At 47.9% G+C, this 22,466-nt stretch overlaps 1 protein-coding gene across 3 annotated transcripts in view; it reads left to right on the top strand.

Annotated features, from left to right (window-relative positions):
* PDE2A (phosphodiesterase 2A) overlaps window positions 1-22,466 on the top strand; it is a 1,179,840-nt gene that overhangs the window by 1,054,881 nt on the left and 102,493 nt on the right. For all 3 annotated transcript variants that reach the window (XM_085623379.1, XM_085623380.1, XM_085623381.1), the window contains one exon: window positions 15,630-15,741. In XM_085623379.1, the coding sequence (XP_085479505.1) occupies window positions 15,630-15,741 (112 nt within the window). The remainder of the gene's footprint in view (window positions 1-15,629; window positions 15,742-22,466) is intronic.

The raw sequence follows: 22,466 nt of genomic DNA, 5'->3' as shown, positions 1-22,466 counted from the left end.
GTCCTGGTGCCCCAGGGGTATGTGTGTGTGCTCAGCAAATGAAGAGAGCTACAGTGCTGGCACAGCATGTTAAAGTATACAACAAAGTGATTTATTAAATGCTTGAATTAATCTCACCCACTGGTAATTACTCCGGCTGCATCCCAATCCACTGTTATTCTGCACACGGTGCCACCTCAGTTTGGACCCAGCCATATGCAAATCAGTCTTCACCCTGCTCCAATAGGAACAGTCCAGCCCAAATTGCCGGTCCAGATCCTCCCGGAACCGGAACACAAGCAACCCAGGACTGTCCACTACTGTTTTGTATACTTATTGGCCCAATATTTTAGGCTGGAGTTTATGTCCTCGCGCGGGACAGAGATACTCTGACTGGTGACTATGCTTCCATTTGCCGCTTCCATTCTTTTTTAGAAGTGTGTATTGTGGGTGGCACGTGGGCATGTATGTGTTCATCAGAGGTGGGGATGGACGTTGATTCACAAAAATGGAAGCAGAATGGACATGAAGTCGCAGGATTGATTTGTGTTTCTGTCACTGTCTTCGTGGCCTGAGACTAGGGGAAGCAAGGACTGTGGCAGGGGTTGGTACTGTGGTATCCGGCTGGATACGTTCTAGTGTTTCTGAGGCTGTAACCCACACTAAACACCCACCCACCACAGGCGTCACCAGTCAGGTGACCCTGACAATAAAAGGGTCGGAGCGCACGTGCTCATAGCCAGTTAACTACCCCCATTCTAGTGTCTGTGTGCTCCTTATTAAAGTATGTGGGCCTAGCGCCAGACCACTTTACAATGGCGACGAGGGGGCTGTGCCCGTGCATGCCGCAGCCCAGCTGAGAAGGTTGAGGGGGAGAGAGCTGCAGCGTGAAATTGGCACCCCCCCCTGCGAAGAAGGCACCACCCGCCTGAAGGCCCGCGGGGCATGTGAAGAGCCCCGAGCCTGCATGACGAAAACGAGGTGACCGGGAGCCCACCCCGCACCTCATGAGCCTTCCTGTTTGAGCCGCTCCTGTGCGGAAGTGCCGTGGGGAGAAGTGCGAGCCGGGTGGACCCCACCCGCATCGGCCGCGACGACCCGCCTGGCAGGTGGCGAGCCCGGTGGGTGAGCGAGAGGCTGAGGGGTTAAAGAAGTGACCCCGGGCGAACGGAGGCCAGCGGGAGCCCTCCCCGCTACTTGAGCTCCGCGAGGAAGTGCTGTATGCCCGACAGCCTGGGGGGCGTGTGGAGAGCCCAAGGATGTGGAAGTGTTGAGCGGGAGCCCACCCCACACATGATCGACGTAACAGCGCCGCTGAGGCAATGAGCTGCATGAACGGGAGGGGGAAAAGGTCTCCCTCTTCAAGCAATAGACGGACATTGGGCCCTCCTGCACGGCCCGGGTAAATCTCAATAGGGAAAGGCACACCATAGTGACATCTGCAACACAAGGGCCCAGGGTGCGTGTGCAGAAGAGAAGAAGAGACTGGAACTGCAATGCCCGCAATAATAACCAGTGGCTGCACGAGACAACGCTGTCCCACCAACAGGAGAGACTAACCTGGGGAGGCATGGCAGGACCCTCAGCATCGTGCAAGCGGGACCGTGAGTAAAGCAGTGGCGTCCCTGGAACAGACCACAAAGCCTGCAGCATAGGAGAAACTGCAGAGGACAGTGAAAGGAGGCCAGCAAAGGCAGCACTGCCACCTAGTGGTTTTGCTGCAGCAGCACCAGGTGCAGTGGTGGTAAGAAGGACAGTGCTACGAATCCAGGGATGCTGCTCTGAAACAGCGGCTACACTTTGCAAAGGAAAAGTAAAAGGTGCAACGGCAGAAAGTGCAACAGGAGAAGACAGAGCGACAGAAGAGCACAGGGTCTGCACCACGACAGCATAATGCACACAGATGGTGCCCAGAACAGGGAGTACACTATAGAGGGAGTTCAAGGCATCGTGCACACGGAAGGTCAGTGGCACCTTACAGCGAACTGGGACCCCAAGAAGAGAAGAAGAGCGCAGTCACTAGCGCGCAAAAGGGAGTGACCAGGAGCAGGTCGAGGGAGCGGTGGCGCAGACCACCAGAGAAGCGCTCAACCGAGCTGAGACAGAGAGTGCAGGGGTACCTGGTGGCCACAGGTTGTTGCTGCAGCAGTAAGGAAGAGACAGGAGCACCACCACACGAACAAACGGTGGTTCAGGAACTCAGCACCAGGCAAGTGCGAAGAAGTGCAGAACAGCAAACACAGCTCCAGGAAAAAAAGGAAGGAAAGGAACGCGCAGCAAGTGCACCCAGAGAGGTAATGGAAGAGCGCCATCAGAAGTGCGCTGCAGCAACGTGAGTGCGGAGAAGAAGAAGAGGTGGTCGCGTGGACCACCAGAAGCATGAAGACCCGGGAAAGGGAGAAGAAGCCGACCAGCCCGATGGTCGAATGCGAGAAGAAGCCGACCAGCCCAATGGTCGCAAGAGAGAAGAAGCCGACCAGCCAGATGGTCGCCAGAGAAAAGAAGCCGACCAGCCAGATGGTCGCCAGAGAAAAGAAGCCGACCAGCTAGATGGTCGCCAGAGAAAAGAAGCCGACCAGTCAGATGGTTGAAAAGGATAAGAAGCCGACCAGCCAGATGGTCGCCAGAGAGAAGAGACCTGACAAGAGGTCTGATCAGAAGAATGGAGAAGAAGTCTGTGAAGTGAATGACCAATGGGATGTCCGTGAAGAGGACCCCAGGAGAGGTCTGCGAAGAGGACCAGAAAGAGACGGACGAGAAGTTCAACAACAGTAACTAGAACCTCAAAGGAATCGAATGGAAGAAGGTCGCGACAACCGGTCCAGTCACAGAGCGAAAGGAAGACAGTGTCCTAGTGCTGAGACAAGACCAGAGGGAAACGTGTAGAGTGCACGCTACACAGAGAAGCCTGGTTAGGACGAGCAAGAATGCGAGAAGATCAGACCGCATCGCAAAGGAAGGAAAGAAAAGACAGAGCGTGAGTGGCAAGACGCCATGAAGAAAGAAGAGGAGAAGAGGATGACAGGATGTCAGCCTACAAAGGAGGAAGGTACAGTGGCACAGCGCCACAGGGCAGACAACCAACACAGGCGTGCAAGGGAAGAAGAGGCGAAGTGACCGGGCAGAGTACTCGCATTGTCACAAGATAAGAACACCCTGAGACATCAGACCGCCACCTAATGTCCAATCACAGAATAATGGTGAAGTCAAAAACACCACCATGGAGCAGCACAACACCTGAGCAAATCGCCCAGGAACCGTCTGTGCACCCCTGTCAGCCTGCAGCGTACGGAAGTAGAGCACAACTGACCATTAGAAAATCCACCCCCTTGGGATAAAGCAAGACTAGGTCGTGGCCCTGTTGGGTGTTCTGATATGACCCCTACGCGCAGCCTAGACGAAGGCCCGCACAGCCCACGCAGTCAAGTGGAAATCCAGGGGCAAGGGGCCTCGGCGGAACTCCAGTGAAATGGGAGTCCGAATGGGAGAGATGTTCGGCAGCAGCTCCTCGACATGCGCAGGATGCACGGAGGCCACAGCCGGAGACTGGTTGCCCTGCGACCCCGAAAGGAAGACACGGAACCAGACTCCTGACGGCGAGGACACCGAGAGGGAAACATCAGCCTTGGCGGACACATGAGCGACTTGGCTGTGAGTCCCGTTGACAGTTCGGAAGCGACGCCTTAGCGCGGCCCACGCGGAGCCCGCACGGTCCCATGACCGCCCAGCAGGAAAGCCCACCCGGTGGCTCCGGTGAGAGAGGGGCCCAAGTGAGAGAGGCAAGTCAGAAGTGTCTTGGCCGTCAGAATACAGGAACAACATCAAGCACTTGGCCTCCAGGCAGAAACCTCACGACAAGAAACATCACAGAGTGGATCTCATCACAGCTCCCAGTATTCTGATGAAGGACTTTTTATACATAGACATTGTTACTGATAGACCAGGTCCGTCTCAGGTAGTTTGCCAAGGCGAACCCGAACGTCACGAACAATGGTGGTCCAAGAAATCCAACACCGCCGGGCCAGCAGCCTGAAGATAACCCCACTTATGATATAGTTTGGGGTATCTGTTTTCTTTACATGTTGGACTTTATATATTTCCTTTTAACCAAAGTTGGGAGGGATGTAGTATCCGGCTGGATACGTTCTAGTGTTTCTGAGGCTGTAACCACACTAAACACCCACCCACCACAGGCGTCACCAGTCAGGTGACCCTGACAATAAAAGGGTCCGAGCGCACGTGCTCGTAGCCAGTTAACTACCCTCATAACAGTGTCTGTGTGCTCCTTATTAAAGTATGTGGGCCTAGCGCCCGACCCCTTTACAGGTACCTCTGGCGACCCCTAATACAAGAGAAGAGAAGAGAAGAGAGTGTGTATGTTGTTGTGTGATATATGTCTGAATGCAAAAACATAGAACTGACCAAGAGGCACACAAATACTGACCAGGCGGCATGCTCTGTAAAGCTCAGGATTTTAGTTTCCGTGTTTAAGCCACACCCTAAATTATGTAGACCCCGCCTCTTGGAAAGGTTTCCTAGTTACTTTTCTTTGCCGATGCCCCTTTTAGACACCCTCCCATTAAAGCACAGGCTGCATGGGATGATGATCACCGTGATCGCACAGCACTGCGGCGTGACGCACAGCACTGGAGCGTCACGCCGCTCACGTCTCACACTTGAGATACAATGCGTCAGCAGCTGAGGTCGGCTCTTAAAGTGTGTGACACGTGCACCACATTATGTGACATTGTGCCACAAAAAGATGGCGCATTGTTAGTGCGCTGTCTGAGGTCAGCCCCCTGGAGAAAACAGAAGGGGTCCCATGAACTCCCCAAAGATCTCCCTGCAGTGGGGGCAAGCCCTCACAGCACCCGCCTGTAGGGGATCTCTTCCGCCTCTTTAAAGTGCTGGTGACAACAGCCTACACAGTGAAAGGTGGAGTGGCATGGACGCCCGAGGGGCTTATTTACAAGCCACTTGCACCGCGGGTGCGTCACTTTTAATATGGGAAAAAGTTACGTACCGGCGGCGCAAGGGGCTTGTAAATAAGCCCCTGAATGTGCTGGTATCAGGGCAGCCACAAGTTTGCGAATGCCTTGGGGCAGCACATTTATGATAATAGGACACACTGTCCCAGACCACGCCATGCGCACTTTTTGAAAGGTGTGCCTGGCGCAGACTGGGGCAGTGCGCCTGTTCTGCGGGTGGGGGCCACATATACAAGCGTTTCCGTATGAGGTCACAGCGGTGAAAAAACTGCTTTTATTTTTCACTGCTACAGCACAATGCAGGGAGTAATCGCAGTTCGAATTGTGTATCCATGCTACACAATTATTTAATGTAAAGAAACTCATACAACTATTGAAGAGGAGGAAAAGGAAAATAGAAGCGGGTAATGGGTAATTACTGTTTTGTGAATACCAGCAAAAAATAGACTCCACTATAATTTGTGTTTTTGTCTGGAATATCAAAGCAGAGAATGATGACTTAAAATTAAATATGGAATGACTGATATATTGCAAAATCATATCCATAGCAGCTGCATATCTGGGGAATTATAGCTCGTGAAGTGAAGCTTGAAATTGGTTATGTACTCATAATTACTTCCTTCGCAAGAACAAGAACTCCAGAGTTTGGAATATATTAATATATTGGTTCTGATTTCTTTAGCATTGTCAAAGACGTGTATTTCAGTCTGGCTCTTTAATGAATAAAAGAAGGCATACAGATTTTCCTTAATCATTTAAATTCTTTTGGCTGCTCTGAACACAATAAATGTGAGAGGTCGCTCTCACTGTAACTCACTCTACTGCCCCCTGCAGGAGAAAAGCATGATTGCATTCTCCTTCCTTGTCCACTAGGTAATGCTAAGAAATGCTCTTTAGTATTGACAGAGGCTTTGGGCTCTATAAGAAACAGGTATTTGTATCCCATTGTGCATAGCGCAGTGCGACACATCAGACCAGACACCGGGAAGCTCATACTTGAGAAAATGCGCTCATGACGTCCTTTAGAGCAGGCTGCTGGTAGAACAGATTTACTGGGACCGAATGGGACGGGACGCTAACCCTAGTGACATGAATGTTCAGGTAATGTAAAGGTGTTGAACCAGATCCCAAATATTTATCCAAAGACGATACATCACCCATCAGCACAGGAAATTACATCATTGCACCCTGGACTGCTCCCGCCACCCAGGACCAACTTAATGACAGCTGCAACATGGATGCGCATTGGATAGGCCAGAGTGCAGAATGCTCCCCAAAGGCAAGTCTATCTGCATGTCCGTGCCTGGACCACGCCCAGCGCCAGGAACCCTGATCCAGTTATCTCCCAGCGATACTCTGCAGCACTCCTTAGGACACTAGACCCCGTATACTGTTCCCCCAATTTCTGCAACGCCGCCGCACCTCACACTACAGTAGGAGTTTTCTCTGTACCCACTCCCAGTGCTCCTGCAGCCACCCACCCACACCACCACAACACCCCCTCCCAACACATAAACTGCACAAGAATAAACAACCCTACACTCCCACCCTGCACCACACACCACAGCAAACCCTCAGGTCAACACACCCACTCGCATGAATGCTTCTCAAGACACAATCACCCAGCAAACACACAAGCAAAATATGTGACCTTCTGAGCAGCGACTCACCAAACATCCTCTTCATCACAGAGACCGCTCATTGGCTCCGGACCTTGCTATGGCAATCCCGGCGCGCAACATGATCATTCGACAGGATCACCTTCACAAGCCAGGAGTAGGGATATCAAGTACAAGGAATCCATGAAATGCACAACATCCCCAGAGAAGACCACCCCATTTAACAGACATGTGTACTTAAAGCTGCAAATGTGTGAAAAATTCGATCTGAACGGAACCCTGCCCTACCGACCACCCTGGCCATGAGCCATCTTTACCAACCTCATCACCGACTTTGCCGCTCCACTCACCATCAACTCCAGAGCCTACCTTCTCCGCAGTAACCTCAACTTTCAACTGGAAGATCAATACGACCCCTGCTCCACTGCACTCCTTGAAAGCTGGAGCAACATCGAACTCACCTAACTCGTTACACACCCAACACATACCACAGGACACACACTGGACCCCATCTCACCACAAGCAACAGCATCAAATACAACTCCATCACACAGCTCCCATGGACCAACCAACTCCATCATCCACTTCCAAATCAACACACATCAAGTGAACACACCGACCAGGTTCAGCACTCCAAGCCACAGCAAAATCACAGAAGCAGACTGGCTCAGCACCCTCACCACACATCAGCTTAGCCCCACAGACAACCTCTACAAGGACATCAACAACTTCAACAACTGGATCAAGAACTGCGCAGACTTCAAGGGCGGACAGGGAATTGATGGATGCCGCCCCCACCTCGGACGAAATTGCCCTTGCCATCCGCTCGGTCGCTTCTGGCAAGGCCATGGGCCCGAACGGCATTCCTATCGAGCTGTATAAATTGCGACCGGACGTACTGGCACCCCACCTCCACGCTATGTTCCTTGCGGCTCACTCGCGGGGCTCCCTCCCGCCGGACCACCGTCTGGCTACCATCGTGGTTATCCACAAGGAGGGCAGACCGCGGGACCGGGTTACATCCTACCGGCCTATCTCGCTCTTAAACGCGGAGCCTAAAATCCTCGCCAAGGTGCTCGCTAACCGGCTGGTCGGCGTGGTGGGCGACTTGGTCCACCAAGACCAGTCCGGCTTCATTCCCCATCGCAATACGGCCCTTAATCTGCGGCGCTTGCACGGGGTGCTCGCGCGTGTTCCGTTCGTGCGGGAGCCGGCCATCTTGGCGTCCCTGGACGCCACCATGGCGTTCGACACGCTCGAGTGGCCCTACATCTGGGCGATGTTGGCGAAATTCGGATTTGGCCCGGGATTCATCAGTTGGGTCAAATTGTTGTACTCGGACCCATTGGCACAGGTGGTGGTGAATGGTCGAGTCTCGGCCCCATTCGTGCTGGGACGGGGCACGCGGCAGGGTTGTCCCCTGTCGCCGCTCCTTTTTGCATTGGCCCTGGAACCCCTGGCGGAGTGGCTGCGGTGGCACCCTTCTATCCGAGGTCTCCGTTGGACCCCCGAGTATGAGGACCGCGTGTCCCTCTACGCTGACGATATCCTTTTGTACCTAGCCTCCCCGCGCAAATCACTGATTGTCCTGGTCGATGTTCTGCGCTCCTTTGGCCGTAATTCTGGCCTTGTCATCAACTGGGCTAAATCCTGTGTCTATGTGCTTTCCGGGGAGGCTCCTGTCCTCCCTCGGGCTGTCCGATCCAGATTGCCTCGCAGGGATTTCGATACCTGGGGGTCTATATCACGCTGGACCCGGTGGCCCGCTACGAGCGAAACTTGCTTCCCCCCCTCCAGCGCTTGAAGGAGGACGTCGTGCGCTGGCGGCGCTTGCCGCTTTCGCCGCTCGGCCGGGCGGCATTGTTCAAGATGATGTCATTGCCGCGCTTTTTGTACGCTCTCCAGAACACTATGGACTTGGTCCCGGCGCGCTACTTCCGTGAGGTGGAAAGCTTACAGCGCCGTCTGTTTTGGGACGGGAGGCCGCGTATAGCCCTGGCAAAATTGACGCTTCCGTGGTACGACGGAGGGATTGCCCTCCCGGACATTAAGCGGTATTACTGGGCCTCCCAGTTAGCTGCAATTAATCACGGCCTCTATGGGCCCGCCCTAAACCCGGCATTTGAAATGGACAAAATGCTCCTGCCCGGTGGCGACTACAATCGAGCGCTCTACACTAGCGTGCCCGATTCCCGCTTGACGGGACCCACGCGTGTCATGGTGCGAGTATGGCACGCGGCTAATGCAGCTATGGGATGGAAGGACCGTTTGACCCGGGCGTCACCGTTATATGCGTCGGAGAGGCTTGGCTCTTTGTGGACCTCGAAGGGCTTCGAGAGGTGGGACATGATAGGCATCAGTACTGTGGGAGATCTCTGGACGAGGGGAGGATTCAAGACATTCGAGACGCTGCAGGCGGAGTTTCAACTGCAGGGCAGTGAATACTTTCGCTACCTGCAGGTCCGTCACGCACTGGTTTCCGTCTTCCCAGACGTGGCCTCCATCCCGGAGTCCTCCCCCCTGGAGGATAGAGTGCTAGATGGTCACGTTCCGGACAGCACGATCTCCCTCATTTATAAGAAATTGATAAATGACCGCTCGGGCTTACTGACTGGCCTCCGCGAGGCTTGGGTTGCCGATGGGCTGGAGTTGGACGACGAGGACTGGATTTCCGCGGTGGCCTCTCCGAAGGAGGTGGCCATCCCGGCTCGCCTTCGCTTCGTCCAGCTTAAGATACTCCACCGGGTGTATATGACGGGGCCAAGGCTTCAGCGTATGGGCTATGCTGAGGAGGGATTGTGTAAGCGTGGGTGTGGTGCTTTGGCGACTTTTTTACACATTCTGTGGGAATGTCCGAGGGTGGAGCGATTCTGGCGTGGTGTGCATGAGGTCCTGCGAGCGGTTACACATGTCGCGCTGTTGCCTGAAGCGAGGAGATGCCTGCTGAATGTGTGGGAACCGACTGATTACTCGGTTCCGCAGACGCGATGGGTGACTCTGGGATATATGATAGCTAAACGTGACATTGCTCAGCTGTGGGGATCTCAGAGACCCCCGGCGGTGTCGGCTTGGAAAGAACATATGGATTGGTGCATGTTCCGAGAAAAGGTGGTATATGTGGCGCGGGGTAAGCCTGGGGCATGGGTGAAGATATGGGGCCCCTGGAACGCTTACCGCGGGGGTATTTGCGAGCCGCCGTTGTTGCCTCCCGCTTCACCAGCTCCATCCCCATAGTTGACCCCCTCCCTCAGCCCTGGGCACATTGTTCTCCCAGTCCTGGATCAGTTTCCCTCCCCCCCTCTGGATTTCTTTAGATGGTTGGGGTTCCCCACTTGAGGGGCACATGTCGTCATTTTTGATCGTGGGTTGCCTTGCGGGTGTGGTTTTATGTTGTTGTGTTGTAGAAAACGAAACCGTATTGTGGGTTCAGAGTTATGTGGCCCACGTTGTTGATACCTCCTGCTTTATCGTCTATGCAAAGCCAAGTGCCTTATCGTATGTATGTCATGTGCTTTTGTCACTTTAGCGGCCGGCCAGAAGGTTGTAGGCCCATACTTGTATATATTTGAGATTGCAATAAACGGTTTCAAAAAAAATAAAATTAAAAAAAAAAAAGAACTGCGCAGACTCTCTCGCACCCATCAACACCAACAAGCATAGTAGATAAAACGAGCAGGCCACTTGGTACACAGAAGACCTCCAAGACACCATACGACCCTGTAAACAGCTAGAAAGGAAATAAAGAGCCAGCCACGAGAACTACCTACAAGGCTGCACTCAGAAGCTATCAACAGCAAATTATAGACGCCAAGAAAAAAGCACTAATGGACTGCATCAAAGGAATCTCCAACATCTGCAAGGAGATCTCAATCATCCAGGGTTTCACCACATCCTCAGCCATTGTCAATAACATTGCTGCCTCCCAACAACTCTGTGACAACCTACCCAACTTCTTCCACAGCAAAATCGCAAACATCTACAGCATCTACACACACCAACCCAACCAAGAGAACTCATCGCTAACCCACCACCAACCAAGAAGGTCACCTGACCGAATGGACAACCCTCACCAGAAATGACACAGCGGCAATCAGGCGGGCCATCCACTCAGGGATCCCAACGGACCCAAGCATCCACCACATCTACTACCTGGGAACATTACCAATAATCACCACCCTAGCCCACATCATCAACACCTCCATCACGTCCTCCACTTTCCCAAATGAATGTAAACTTTCAGAAATCAATGCCCTCCTCAAGAAGCCCACAACCGACCCAAATTAACTGAGCAACTTCTGACCCAGAACCACAGCACTGAAACAGCACTCATTGCAGCCACCAACAACATTCGAAACATCCTGAAACGAGGTGAAACAGCAGCCTTCATCCTGTCTTCCACAATACCCTCATCAAAAGACTCCATGAGATTCGCATATAAGAATCTGCTCTCAAATTAATCTGTTCCTTACTCATGGGAAGAACCCAAAGAATCAGGCTGCTACCCTTCACACAAGCGACCAATAAACTGATATGTGGTGTCCTACAATGATCGTCCCTCAGCCCCACTCTTTTCAACATTTACATGATATTGCTTGCCAATATCATCCATTCACAAGACATCACCATCATCTCCTACACAGATGACACCCAACTCATCCTCTCCCTGATGGACAAGACAAACACAAGCAGAACCAACTTCACCAACTGCATGACCATGGTAGCAGACTGGGTGCGAATTAACTGCCTGAATCTCAACTCCGACAAGACAGAAGTACTGGTCTTCGGCAACAAGACTTCAATGTAGAATTCCACCTGGTGGCCTTTAGAGATAGAACCAACACCCACACCCATAGACCACGCAAGAAATCTGGGGATCATCCTGGATTACAAGCTCAACATGATGGCTCAAGTCAATGCAGTGTGCACCTCCTGCTTCCATATCATATGCCATTCTGTGAAAGATCTTCAAATGGTTGCCGCAGAACACCAAAAAGACCACCAGGCAAGCACGCATAACCAACAAGCTGGACTACAGCAACACTCTCTACACCGAAATCTCCAAACAACTTCTACACAGACTCCAGACCATCCAGAACGCAGCTATAAGACTCATACTCAATCTCCCACGCTGCACTCACATCACACCGCACCTTAGGAAGCATTGGTGGCTCCCCATTCACAAGCGCTGCCAATTCAAACTTGTCACACACACATACAAAGTCCTACACAACATAGGACAACAATACCTGAACAGCTGCATACACTTTTACCAACCCACCAGACGTATGCTGTGCTTCACTCTCACTCACACACACTACCCGCATCTGCAGAACCAAAACTTGAGGCCGCTCATTCACCTACATTGCACCCAACACATGAAACAACCTCCCTCAACATGTCAGAGCCTCCTCCTCACTTCTTTAGTTCCACAAGAAGCTGAAGACTTGGCTCTTCATATAACCACCTTCGTGCCGCACACCTACACACCTAGCCCAAGCACTTGGATTCACTCTCGGGTGATTAGTGGGCTATACAAATCAACATAACATAACAAGACCTTAGTGAAAACCTCATACCTACTCCCATTTCCTCTTCCAAATGCTGTTGTGGGGAAGCTTCCTTGTCTAAGCAACCTTATTTTTATAGCTAATGTTGATCAAACAGGGCTGCTACTGGAGAGGTCTCAAAGGTCCCGCCTGATCCCGAAGGGCTCCTTGAGAATTAAGTCTCATCTTCTCTGGGCCCAGGAGGTGTGGAACTATCCCATTATTAAACTATGAGGTGATTTTAATCTCAGAATGGGAAACACTGATGCCCCAATGGTCCAGGGTGTGATGAAACCTGTGAGGGGTGCCATGCGAAGTATGCAGAGTGGCCCACCATTTCATTGACCATCAATAAAAAAATAGAACGGGAGCCAGACAGATGTTAAAAATAAATGCAGTCTGTGCAGCGCACATATGATAGGTGGCAGCGCATGCTGCCAAAGACTAGGAGCCCAGGGCCCTCTCACACGCTCTGTAGGGGAAGTGGAGCCCTGTGTTACGCCCCTGCAATGGGCTAGCACATTGTGGGCAACAGTGCACTGGGACTCTGTCAAAATGGAACTACATTCACATGACAAGGGAAAGAAGCACCTGAACAAGTAACTACTGGGGCATGTATGGTAATTGTGGAACCTCACCCCCTCCAGATCCCTAGGGTAAAGGATGGTAAATTTACATTTCAGTTTGGGTGAAATAACTGGGTTTTATTCTTGAGTGGGTCTCGGTTGCTCAGTTCCGATGAGTTTATTTTAGAGCTAAGTAATAAGTTTATTAAGGATGATGAAGGAATAGCCTTTGAACTTAGTCAGTTATGTCAATAATGTTTCAGATAGTAGGTTGGGAGTGCCCATAGTGTCTTTCTGGTCCGAGTGGACGTTGAATAGTCCCAGTTTAACATGAGAGCTGGTTTCACCTGCTGGTCTGAACCTTTGCATAGTTAGGGGAGTTGACAGTGAGCATTGCAGCCTTGGTTGTTTTCTTAGGTGGGATATGAGGTTTGGCATGATGGAGCTTGTCTTAGGGAAGCTCATGGCCTGGGAACTCATTCCCATTGGAATGACATAGATGTGGGCTGGACCTCTATGGAGGAGGTCTAGTGGTGTGAGAAGGAGAAGTGGAGTCACATTGAGGAGCTGCAGATCAATCAATCGGGTGTTTGTATAGCGCAGCTACTCACCCGTGAGGGTCTCAAGGCACAGATGGGGTGTGGCATCACAGTGGATGATTGCCTTAGTTATTTTGTGTTTGTTTGCCTTATTTGTAGAGTGTCTTTTCTAAGGTTAATTGGACTTTTTCATTGGGCTGGAAGATGACAGTTCTGTTGGTGTAGATGTTGGTTGTGGGGTTTCCAAGGCCACTGGGGTTGTGCAAGGCATTTAGACTTGAGTGTCAAAACTTAAGGTAATAACTGGTCCATTTTACTCTAGTAAGAAATGGGACCTCTCTTAGTTTAGTGACTTTCAAACTTGTGTGCGCAGCTTCAATGAGTGTCTCTGGCCACACTCTCAGATTGGCACTTTCTAGTCTTTTCCTTGCCCTCTTGGATACTGTGGTAGGTGTCTAGATGTCTGAGAAGCTCTCTCCAGGCCTGCGCTTGCAAGCCGGCATGCTCATGCCTCACTTGTGCTGATGCCAGAAGTCTCAGGTTTTGCACAATTTGATGGTCTGGTTTGTTTTTGGTGAAAAGTAATAACAGTAGGTTGTGGAAAAAGGAGCTGTGGTGTCTGGAGCATGTAGGTTGGAGTGGTGGGTAATTGTAACCAGCAGCTGCTGATTTGGCAGGATTCAGTGTAGTCAGATAATATGTCAGTTCAACAGGAGCTCGGGATGTCTTATTTGTATATAGAGCATTACACAATGTTTGTACCTTTTCTAAGCACTGTGCTTTACAGGTGCTATTATTACCCAACTTAATGCTACTTAATTTGCCAGACTCGGACATATGGAAGACGGGGCTGCCTTGTCAAGGTACAGACTTGTGATCTAACAATCGCCAATTGTTTCAGAGGGAAGTGTCCTACAAACTAAAGACAGCCTTTCACCTTATAGCTCTCATACTTGAGGAAAGGGCATTCCAGGACAGACATGCAACAGAAAACTGGTGTATACCCACAAACATGTGAGTTTGTGATTATATTCCATAACCTTCACAGCTCTCTCACACCCGGGATGCAGTTGGATATCTACTGTTGACCAGGGCAGAAGTAAAATCTCATACATGTGGGAATGGGGAGGAAGCGCTTCCAAAATGTAGTATGCGGGGAAGGAGTTTTGTCACCTGGAAAAATATATTCCACATTGAGAAAATAATAGTAAGTGGAAATGTACTTTTGCTAAGCATTTAGACATGTGTGAAGCATACACATTTAAATATGTGCAAATGCTTACAATTATGAGTACTTGTGCAAAACTGTAAATGTTGTAGCTTTCCATCAGCACACCTGTCTTTTTTTAAGAATTTAAAAAACTGTAAAAACAAAAATTCAAATGTAGGTGTAAATGTACAGAAGTTAATTTATTTCTACTTTGCTTTCAACTTCTGCCTTGAGAGTTCTCTCTATGAAGTCCCATGCCGGAGACAAAATCGCTTTATGAAATTGCAACATGTTAATAGGTGTTCCATTTTTGCACTTGATAAACATCATAAACTAGTGGTAAAGCCACTTATAGATGCCAAAAATGATTATACTAGTGGCATCTATGCTGGATGGCGAGCTTCCCAATAGCAGGAGTAAGTTTAAGCTCATGTGCCGGGGCCGTAAATGTTGCATGATCTGGCACTGTCTTATCTTAGACCAAAATGTTCCATTTGTTCCTGTCCTTGCTCTTTTCTTTTGTTATCACAATCATGAGGTAATCAATACAAACGTTTTTCCCCTGGACTTATTGATAAAAAACCCAATCTTTTGCAATGTGTATGTTTAATTATCAGACCACGAACAACAAATATAACTTGGTTGTCAAAAAATAACAAACAATTATGCTTCAATCACAATACTTAGAATCTCATGGATATTTAATAAAATACACCTAAAATCCTATTAACATTTGTTGACATAATATATCATCCATTGGACCAGATACATTATCTCAAACATTTGGTCAAACAATAACATAAAAAACAACTGTATACAATCAAAGTACTTAAATAGGTTGTTGTGTCATCAAAGTACTAAAAAAGGTTATTGTTTAGTACTTTAATTGTGCACCCCTAATTATTTCACACTTGCTGCCCTCTTGTAACTCCATATGAACCGGATACTGGCATGAAGTACTGATAGGAGGTTTCCTAAGTTTGTAAGTCTAAGACACTGCATGCAAAAGATGAAATCTGTCAGTACGGTGGAGTAACTTTACTCATTCGGGTACTGGGAAGACAATATGCCTTTGCTAGCCATTTGATTTAGGTTATCATACTAAGAAGAAGTATGCATGCAAGTTTAATGGTTTAAGTAGTAGATGTGAAAAAAGCATGAATATTGTTTGTTCTTCTCTAGATACACAGAAGAAGACGAACACAAGATACAGCACTGCTTCTGTTACACGTCGACAGTCCTCACCAGCACCCTGGCATTTCAGAAGGAACAGAAACTGAAATGTGAATGCCAGGTTTGTGCACACTCCTACCCATTGTATCTTGTCTTTTGCTGTGGTATGCTATGTTGTGTTCTTTTTTTTGTGATGTCTTGTGCTATGTCAATACTAATTGACTTGAACCGCAAACTGCTTAGGAGTTTTAAAGGCTGGCTTAGATCACATACCAAATTTCTCTATGAATTACTCTTTTAAGATACCTTGGAACAGGATAAACAGTTTTGATTAAACACAAAGGTATATTAAGTGCATTTTTTTGTGTGAAATTTATTGTCGGGGACTTCATTATGATTATTATTATTCATAGTTCATTTATCATGTTTTCAATTACAGTAATTATAAATGAACACTTCAGATCTAGGATGATCATAAAATCATAAGCATATCCAGGAATCAACAAGTGTTTTTGTGAACTGTGATTACTCAGATGAGACTAGTTCTAGTTTAGCTGTCTGGCGCCAACGCAGACACCCTTTCACCATAGTGCGAGGGTGCCTGCTTTGTAGGGGAAGATTGTATATGTGCAGGAAGGTGTCCCTTCCTGCACATAAACAATCATTGGCCTTTCCCTGTTTCCAAGTGTGCTGCACAACGCAGCACACATAGAAACAGAAAAAACTAGGAGAAATGAAACTTTCCTCCTTGTTGCTCCTGTTTATGACCAGGTTTTGCCTGTTCTTAGTTTTGGCGCTGCCCCATATTTAGGCTGCCCTTATAAATATGGGGCAGCATCTAAATCAATGGATGTTGCGGTGGAACGCCCACCACAACACACATTGCCCTCCCCATTCACGCTAAGTATAAAATGAAAGGGTGCCTTATTTACAAGGCAGCGTTAAGCCATGCTAATTGGCTTAACGCTGCCTTGTGAATAAGGCGAAGCCCCTATCTCCACCACGTCAGAAAAAGTGACATTGTGATGGAGATAGGGGCTTGTAAATATGCCCCTGTGTTTTTCATGAAGTCTTCGCATACGTTCACCCAGGCACAACTTTATGAAAAATACCTTCAAGTGTGTAGTCACACTGCACTCATCAAACTCTCTGCTATGCAGTTGAATCTTTGTCAGATTCACCTAAGTATGCTCTCAGACAACATTAATTTACAACGTTTCACCACTTATGTTAGAATATTTGCCAGTCTTCAGCAGGGCGTCTTGCAGGTTTGATATGAGAAGTGCTTCCTACCTGGATGTGCCGCCATTTGCTAAGTTGCTAGAACACTTGATCCAGTATTACATATATAACATAATTGAATCATTTTGGCTGCAGTATAGTATTTTAGCACTGGCTATCCTGTTTGTGTTTACAAAAGGAGCCCTAAGTAGCTCAATTACTAATAGCAAGTGCGGAGACACACCTTGTTTGTCTTTACATTTACTAGTAGGTGATCCCTCTTTGTTATGTTATGTGATTATGCTTTACAAAACCTCTCAATTCCAACTACATATTTAATTCCAGCCTACACTGAGTTTTTGTCGCTCCCTATTCTCCCCGCGGTTTGTGCCTGCATTTCAGTGTTTCAAATACTCAACAAATGTGTGGGACACTCGGGAGCTAGCTGAGATAGTTATATTAGAATCACTTTTTTGTAGTTCCTCAGACCACACCTGCATCATTTGTAAGTGCTGAAATAACCAATATGTCCATGACCCAATTTAACGGTACTCAAGGTACCAAATGTGGAAGGATGGATGAGTGGCTTGGCTTTGACAAAATTTGAACTCACGACCTCCAAACATTAATGACCGGTGACAGTTTAACTCATTGACCTACATTTCTGCGTTATGTTATGGTGTGGTTTGCTGTGGTGTGTTACATGATGCTATGATATTCTGTGTTACATTGGTCTATTTTATGCTTTGTTATGTCATGTGATTTCACATTGTCTTATTTTAGTTCTTTCACATTGTCTTATTTTAGTTCTTTCACATTTTTCTATACCACTCCTGCACAATAAGGCATCCGGGCACTTTGCATGCAACACAAGCTTCTAAATAGTTGCAGTAAACTTGGCACAACTCTTTAAAGGTATAGAATCAAAGGAAGAAGCTTGTATCAGTGGAAGAGTATCAGATTTGGACAAACAGTTCAACAAACTAAGTTATTTTTGGGAGATCGAACTCAGGATGCGGTAGAAGAGATGGGATTCTTGGAGCTTTCTGAAGGCGAGGAGGGCGAATGGAATTCTTGACCTGATGGGGAGGGAGCACCAGGCAGCGGTCCCAGCACCCATGAGAGAAAGTGTCTGGGTATGAGATGCTCTGAATCTGGTGATCTAGACTTTTGAAAAGGTACAACTTCTGAGGCCTCTTAGTCCGCCGAAGATGGGTAGAAGATCTAAGAAGACACTTGGGAGAGGATGTAGCCTTACGGCTAGAGCGGTTGACGTCGAAGCTGGGGAACCGTGTTCGGCAACAACGCTCAACATCCTGTAATTCCGGGCAAATCATTTAATCTACACGTGCCTAAATTCTTTTTTTTTTTTTAAATGGATGTGTCCTTGTGTAAACAAAACTGGTGCTATGTAAAGCATTCTGCTACCCGATATCTTCGGATCTAGTTCGTGCTATATAAAACTATAAAAAAAAGACGTACAGAGCTCTCATCCAATAACTAACTGTGTATGCATACATCTATTTAAAGGCAGCCAGCAGATCTTGCGGAGAATAGGCGTAATGTGGTCAAATTTATGGGAAGTGGTGACCATTCTGGTTGCTGAGTGGGGTGCTGCCTTAGAGTGTGTAAGGACTGATTATGGAACATCTTCACCGATTCCCAAAGTCCAGCCTAGCGACCATGAGAGCGTGAGAAGCTACCTTCAGGTCATCTGTGAAAATAAGGTTTTTAACTTTCCTAAGGGATTCAAGAAAGAAGTTTATGGATTTTGCCAAACTAACAATATGCAATATTATATTTTTTGTAAGGTTCAGAATAAATCCAGGCTCTTTTACTCTGGAGGAGATTCGGGGTAAAAAATCTGTCGATTTTTAGGGGGCTCATTATTGAGGCCGCACTTGCACTTGGGGGATTATGTTATGATATCTCATGTTAAGTGCATTTGTATAGCGCTTTACTACCATTTGTATGATTCCCTAGCGCCTTCAGAATATGTGAAACTTAAGATAGCTTATGGAATTTTCTCCCATGCATGTTGAGTGTTACTCATGAGCAGCTGAACAAGAGCTTTCGTGTAGTCGAGCTGCTTTGCTCTTCAGATGTGTGTTTCAAACTCCATTACTCTGCCCTCTCATCACTCAGTGTTGTCACAGCCTTTCTATAGCTCAGCATTGGCTTTCCTTTGAGTTGGTTTCTGTATAACAAAGATACTTCTTCATTGCTTCAAATAGTTTGATTCAAAAGCATACCTTACTGATGACTGGCATTAATGGCATTAAAAGACCCATTTGTGGAAGGTAATTGCTACCCAGAAGTGCCTTAGCACTGAAACATATTGTTTTATGTTATTTGTATTTGCAGCTGGAAGTTGTCACTTTGTCACATTATTTTGTTGCAGGTAAAAATGTTTCTTGGCGAACAACAGTTTGTAAACAATGGCACATTTTTTGATGATGCACGCTAGTTTCACACCTCACATCCGCCATTCACCTAGATGTGACTTTTTTTATCTGCATTTCTATTTAAAAAATCATCAAGCACATTTCTTGGAGAAGAGATGAGAGTGACCCTCTCCATCCATTCCATCATGTAAAGGGATGGGAGAAGAGGAGGGCTCTCTCCTATGGCACTTATGATGTAGCCCACAGTTGAAGGCATTATCCAGGTCCCGATGTCCATCATTAAATAAACATCCTGAACCACCACGCTCATCAGTGAAACCCCACCTCCATAATTGACGACAATAGCGAGAACCAACTCCATCAATGAATGCACTGCCAGTCCTCTCTTCTCCATCAATGAAGACTCACTATCTTCATCACTGAAAATGGCTCCCGGATCCCCAACCTTATCACTGAATACACGGATCACTGACAGAATATCGGAATCCGAAATATCGTGTGGACATAATATTGTGTCAAAAATATGGAGGACCAAAATTTCGAGAAGGTAAGTGCAATAGGTAAGTAGAGATTTACTATTCTTAACTCCACTTCTACATACCTTGAAGATATATGTAGATTGTCAGGGCACATATATGTGGAGTTATGTATAGTAAAACTTTGCTTACCTATAGTAACTTCATGATATTTATGTCCTCGATATTCTTGATACGATGTTTGGGTCCACGATATTTCTGTTTCCGATATTCTGTCTAAATACCGAATACAGATGCAGAATCCCCACACTCATCAATGACGACCTTAGCTCCATTATTGAAGACGCACCCAGGCCTGCGCCATCATTAGTTAAGACCCCACAAAAGATACAGTCTGATCCCCACCTCCTCTATCGCTGAAGACAATGTCTGCCCCCTACCTCCATCACTGAACACACTGTTGGACCCCCACCTCCATGACTGAAGACACTGTTTGAAACCCAAATCAATCACTGAATACACTGTCTGATACTCACTTCCATCACCTAAGACACACTCAGATCCTCCATCCTTCATTACGGAAGACACTGCTAAATCCTCCCCCTCCAGCACTGAAGACACTGTTGTATCCCCCTCATCCATCACTGAAGACACTGTTTAATCTTGCAACTCCACCACTTATGGCGAAAAAGAAAAAGACACACAATTGATGGACGGAATGCAAAACAAATCAAAACATTCACCCCAGTCAAGAGATCTGGGTTAAATCCATCATTCTTTTGCTCACCATGCCACCCCAGTTTAGACCTGACTATATGCAAATCAGTCTTGACCCTGTGCCTCATGGGAACAGTCCAGCCCGAGCTGCCAAGCCAGGTCCTCCCTGGACCGGAAACATGCATCCTAGGACCGGTTTCGGGGTTTCACCCCTCTTCAGCCAGGATAGCTTGATTCCAGTGGCACAGTGAGCCCAGGACTCACGTCTGAGCATACCTGGCGCACTTAGGGCGAAAAAGCAGAAGACACACAAAACTCCACCACTGATGACACTGACAGATCACTCATGTCCACCACTGAAAAAGCGGTCTGACATCCTAACTCCATCACCAAAGACACTGGTTAATCCACAACCCCCTCACTGATCCCCTACTCGGTCACTGAAGATTCCTCTAGTGTCCCATATATATCATTGAACACCCCATTTCCATCACGATAGAGAGAGGGGAGAGAATGTGGCCTAACGGCTAGAGCAGTCGACTTCGGAGCTGGCGAACCAGCTTCGAGTCTCGGCAGGTACGCTCAACATTCTGTGATTCTGGGCAAATCACTTAATCTTCCCGTGCCTAACAAAAAATGAATGCGTCTATCTGTAACATAACTGGTGCTCATGTAAAGCGCTCTGATACCTTCAGGTGTAGTTTGTTGTATATAAAACTCCTAAAATTGTTTTTTTTTTAAAGAAAGAGACAGCCATAATGTATGCCTTTTAACATTGAAGACCCCCCCCCCCCCTCATCACAGGATACACTGCAAGTACCCCTCACTCAGCACTGAAAAGCCTTCTGAAGCCTCCTCCATCACTTAAGACACTGTTGGATCAGAACACTAATCTCTAAAGATGCTGTCAGAGCCTCACTTAATGAAGAAATCATCTGATCCTCTCTCGTTCATCACGGATGGATCCCCAGAGTTATCACTGATGACAGTGACTGATCCTGCAACTCCACCACTGAATACATGGCCTGATCCCCCACATCTGTCACAGAAGACGCTATGTGACGACTCGGTATGAGCCCTGTGGAAGGAGCGGCTCTGAAGCTATTCCACCAATCTCAACCAAGTAAAAACCATATGTGGAGAAATAGGAAATGTCTAACTCACAAATTCGTAATAGGGGTAAAGGGGGGACAGGGAGGGAAGGAGAACACACTGGAGTCAATCAATCAATCATTCGGGATTTGTAGAGCGCAGCTAATCACCCATGACGGTATGCAGGCTCTAGGAGCATGCTGCAATCAATTGAAAGGCCAGGTCTCAAGTCCCTTTCTGAATTCCGTGCGAGAGGATGGGATGGATGGATGGATGGATGGATGGATGGATGGATGGATGGATGGATGGATGGCAGGCAGACGAGCAGGTGCGCAGACAGATGGGCAGGCTGGGGGATGGATGGATGGATGGATGGATGGATGGATGGATGGGTGGGTGGGTGGGTGGGTGGGTGGGTGGATGGATGGATGGATGGATGGATGGATGGATGGATGGATGGATGGATGGATGGATGGATGGATGGATGGATGGATGGATGGATGGATGGATGGATGGATGGATGGATGGATGGATGGATGGATGGATGGATGGATGGATGGATGGATGGATGGATGGATGGATGGATGGATGGATGGATGGATGGATGGATGGATGGATGGAAGGAAGATTTATTTCTGCAATATTTCCATGCTTGTAGCTTAAACGGAGCAGTGCATGTGTCCTGTTGTGGATGTATTTGAGTGTAAAGAGAATAGCCTTTCTTCAGCCTCTCATCCAGGAACCAACCTGGTCCTGCTACCAATTCGACCACTATTACACTGTTACATATTCCATTAGTACCAATAACTTGTCAGTGTATTCTCAAAATATAACATACCAGCAACATGACACATTACCTCAGTCTAGCCTTAACTCATCACTAGTCTCGGCCTGCCCCTGACCCTTGCGCTATCCCTCACTCTCGACCTTACCTT

Source organism: Triturus cristatus, chromosome 8 (genome assembly GCF_964204655.1).
Source record: "Triturus cristatus chromosome 8, aTriCri1.1, whole genome shotgun sequence".
NCBI classification, from domain to species: domain Eukaryota; kingdom Metazoa; phylum Chordata; class Amphibia; order Caudata; family Salamandridae; genus Triturus; species Triturus cristatus.
This window is presented reverse-complemented; position numbering and strand designations above follow the sequence as displayed.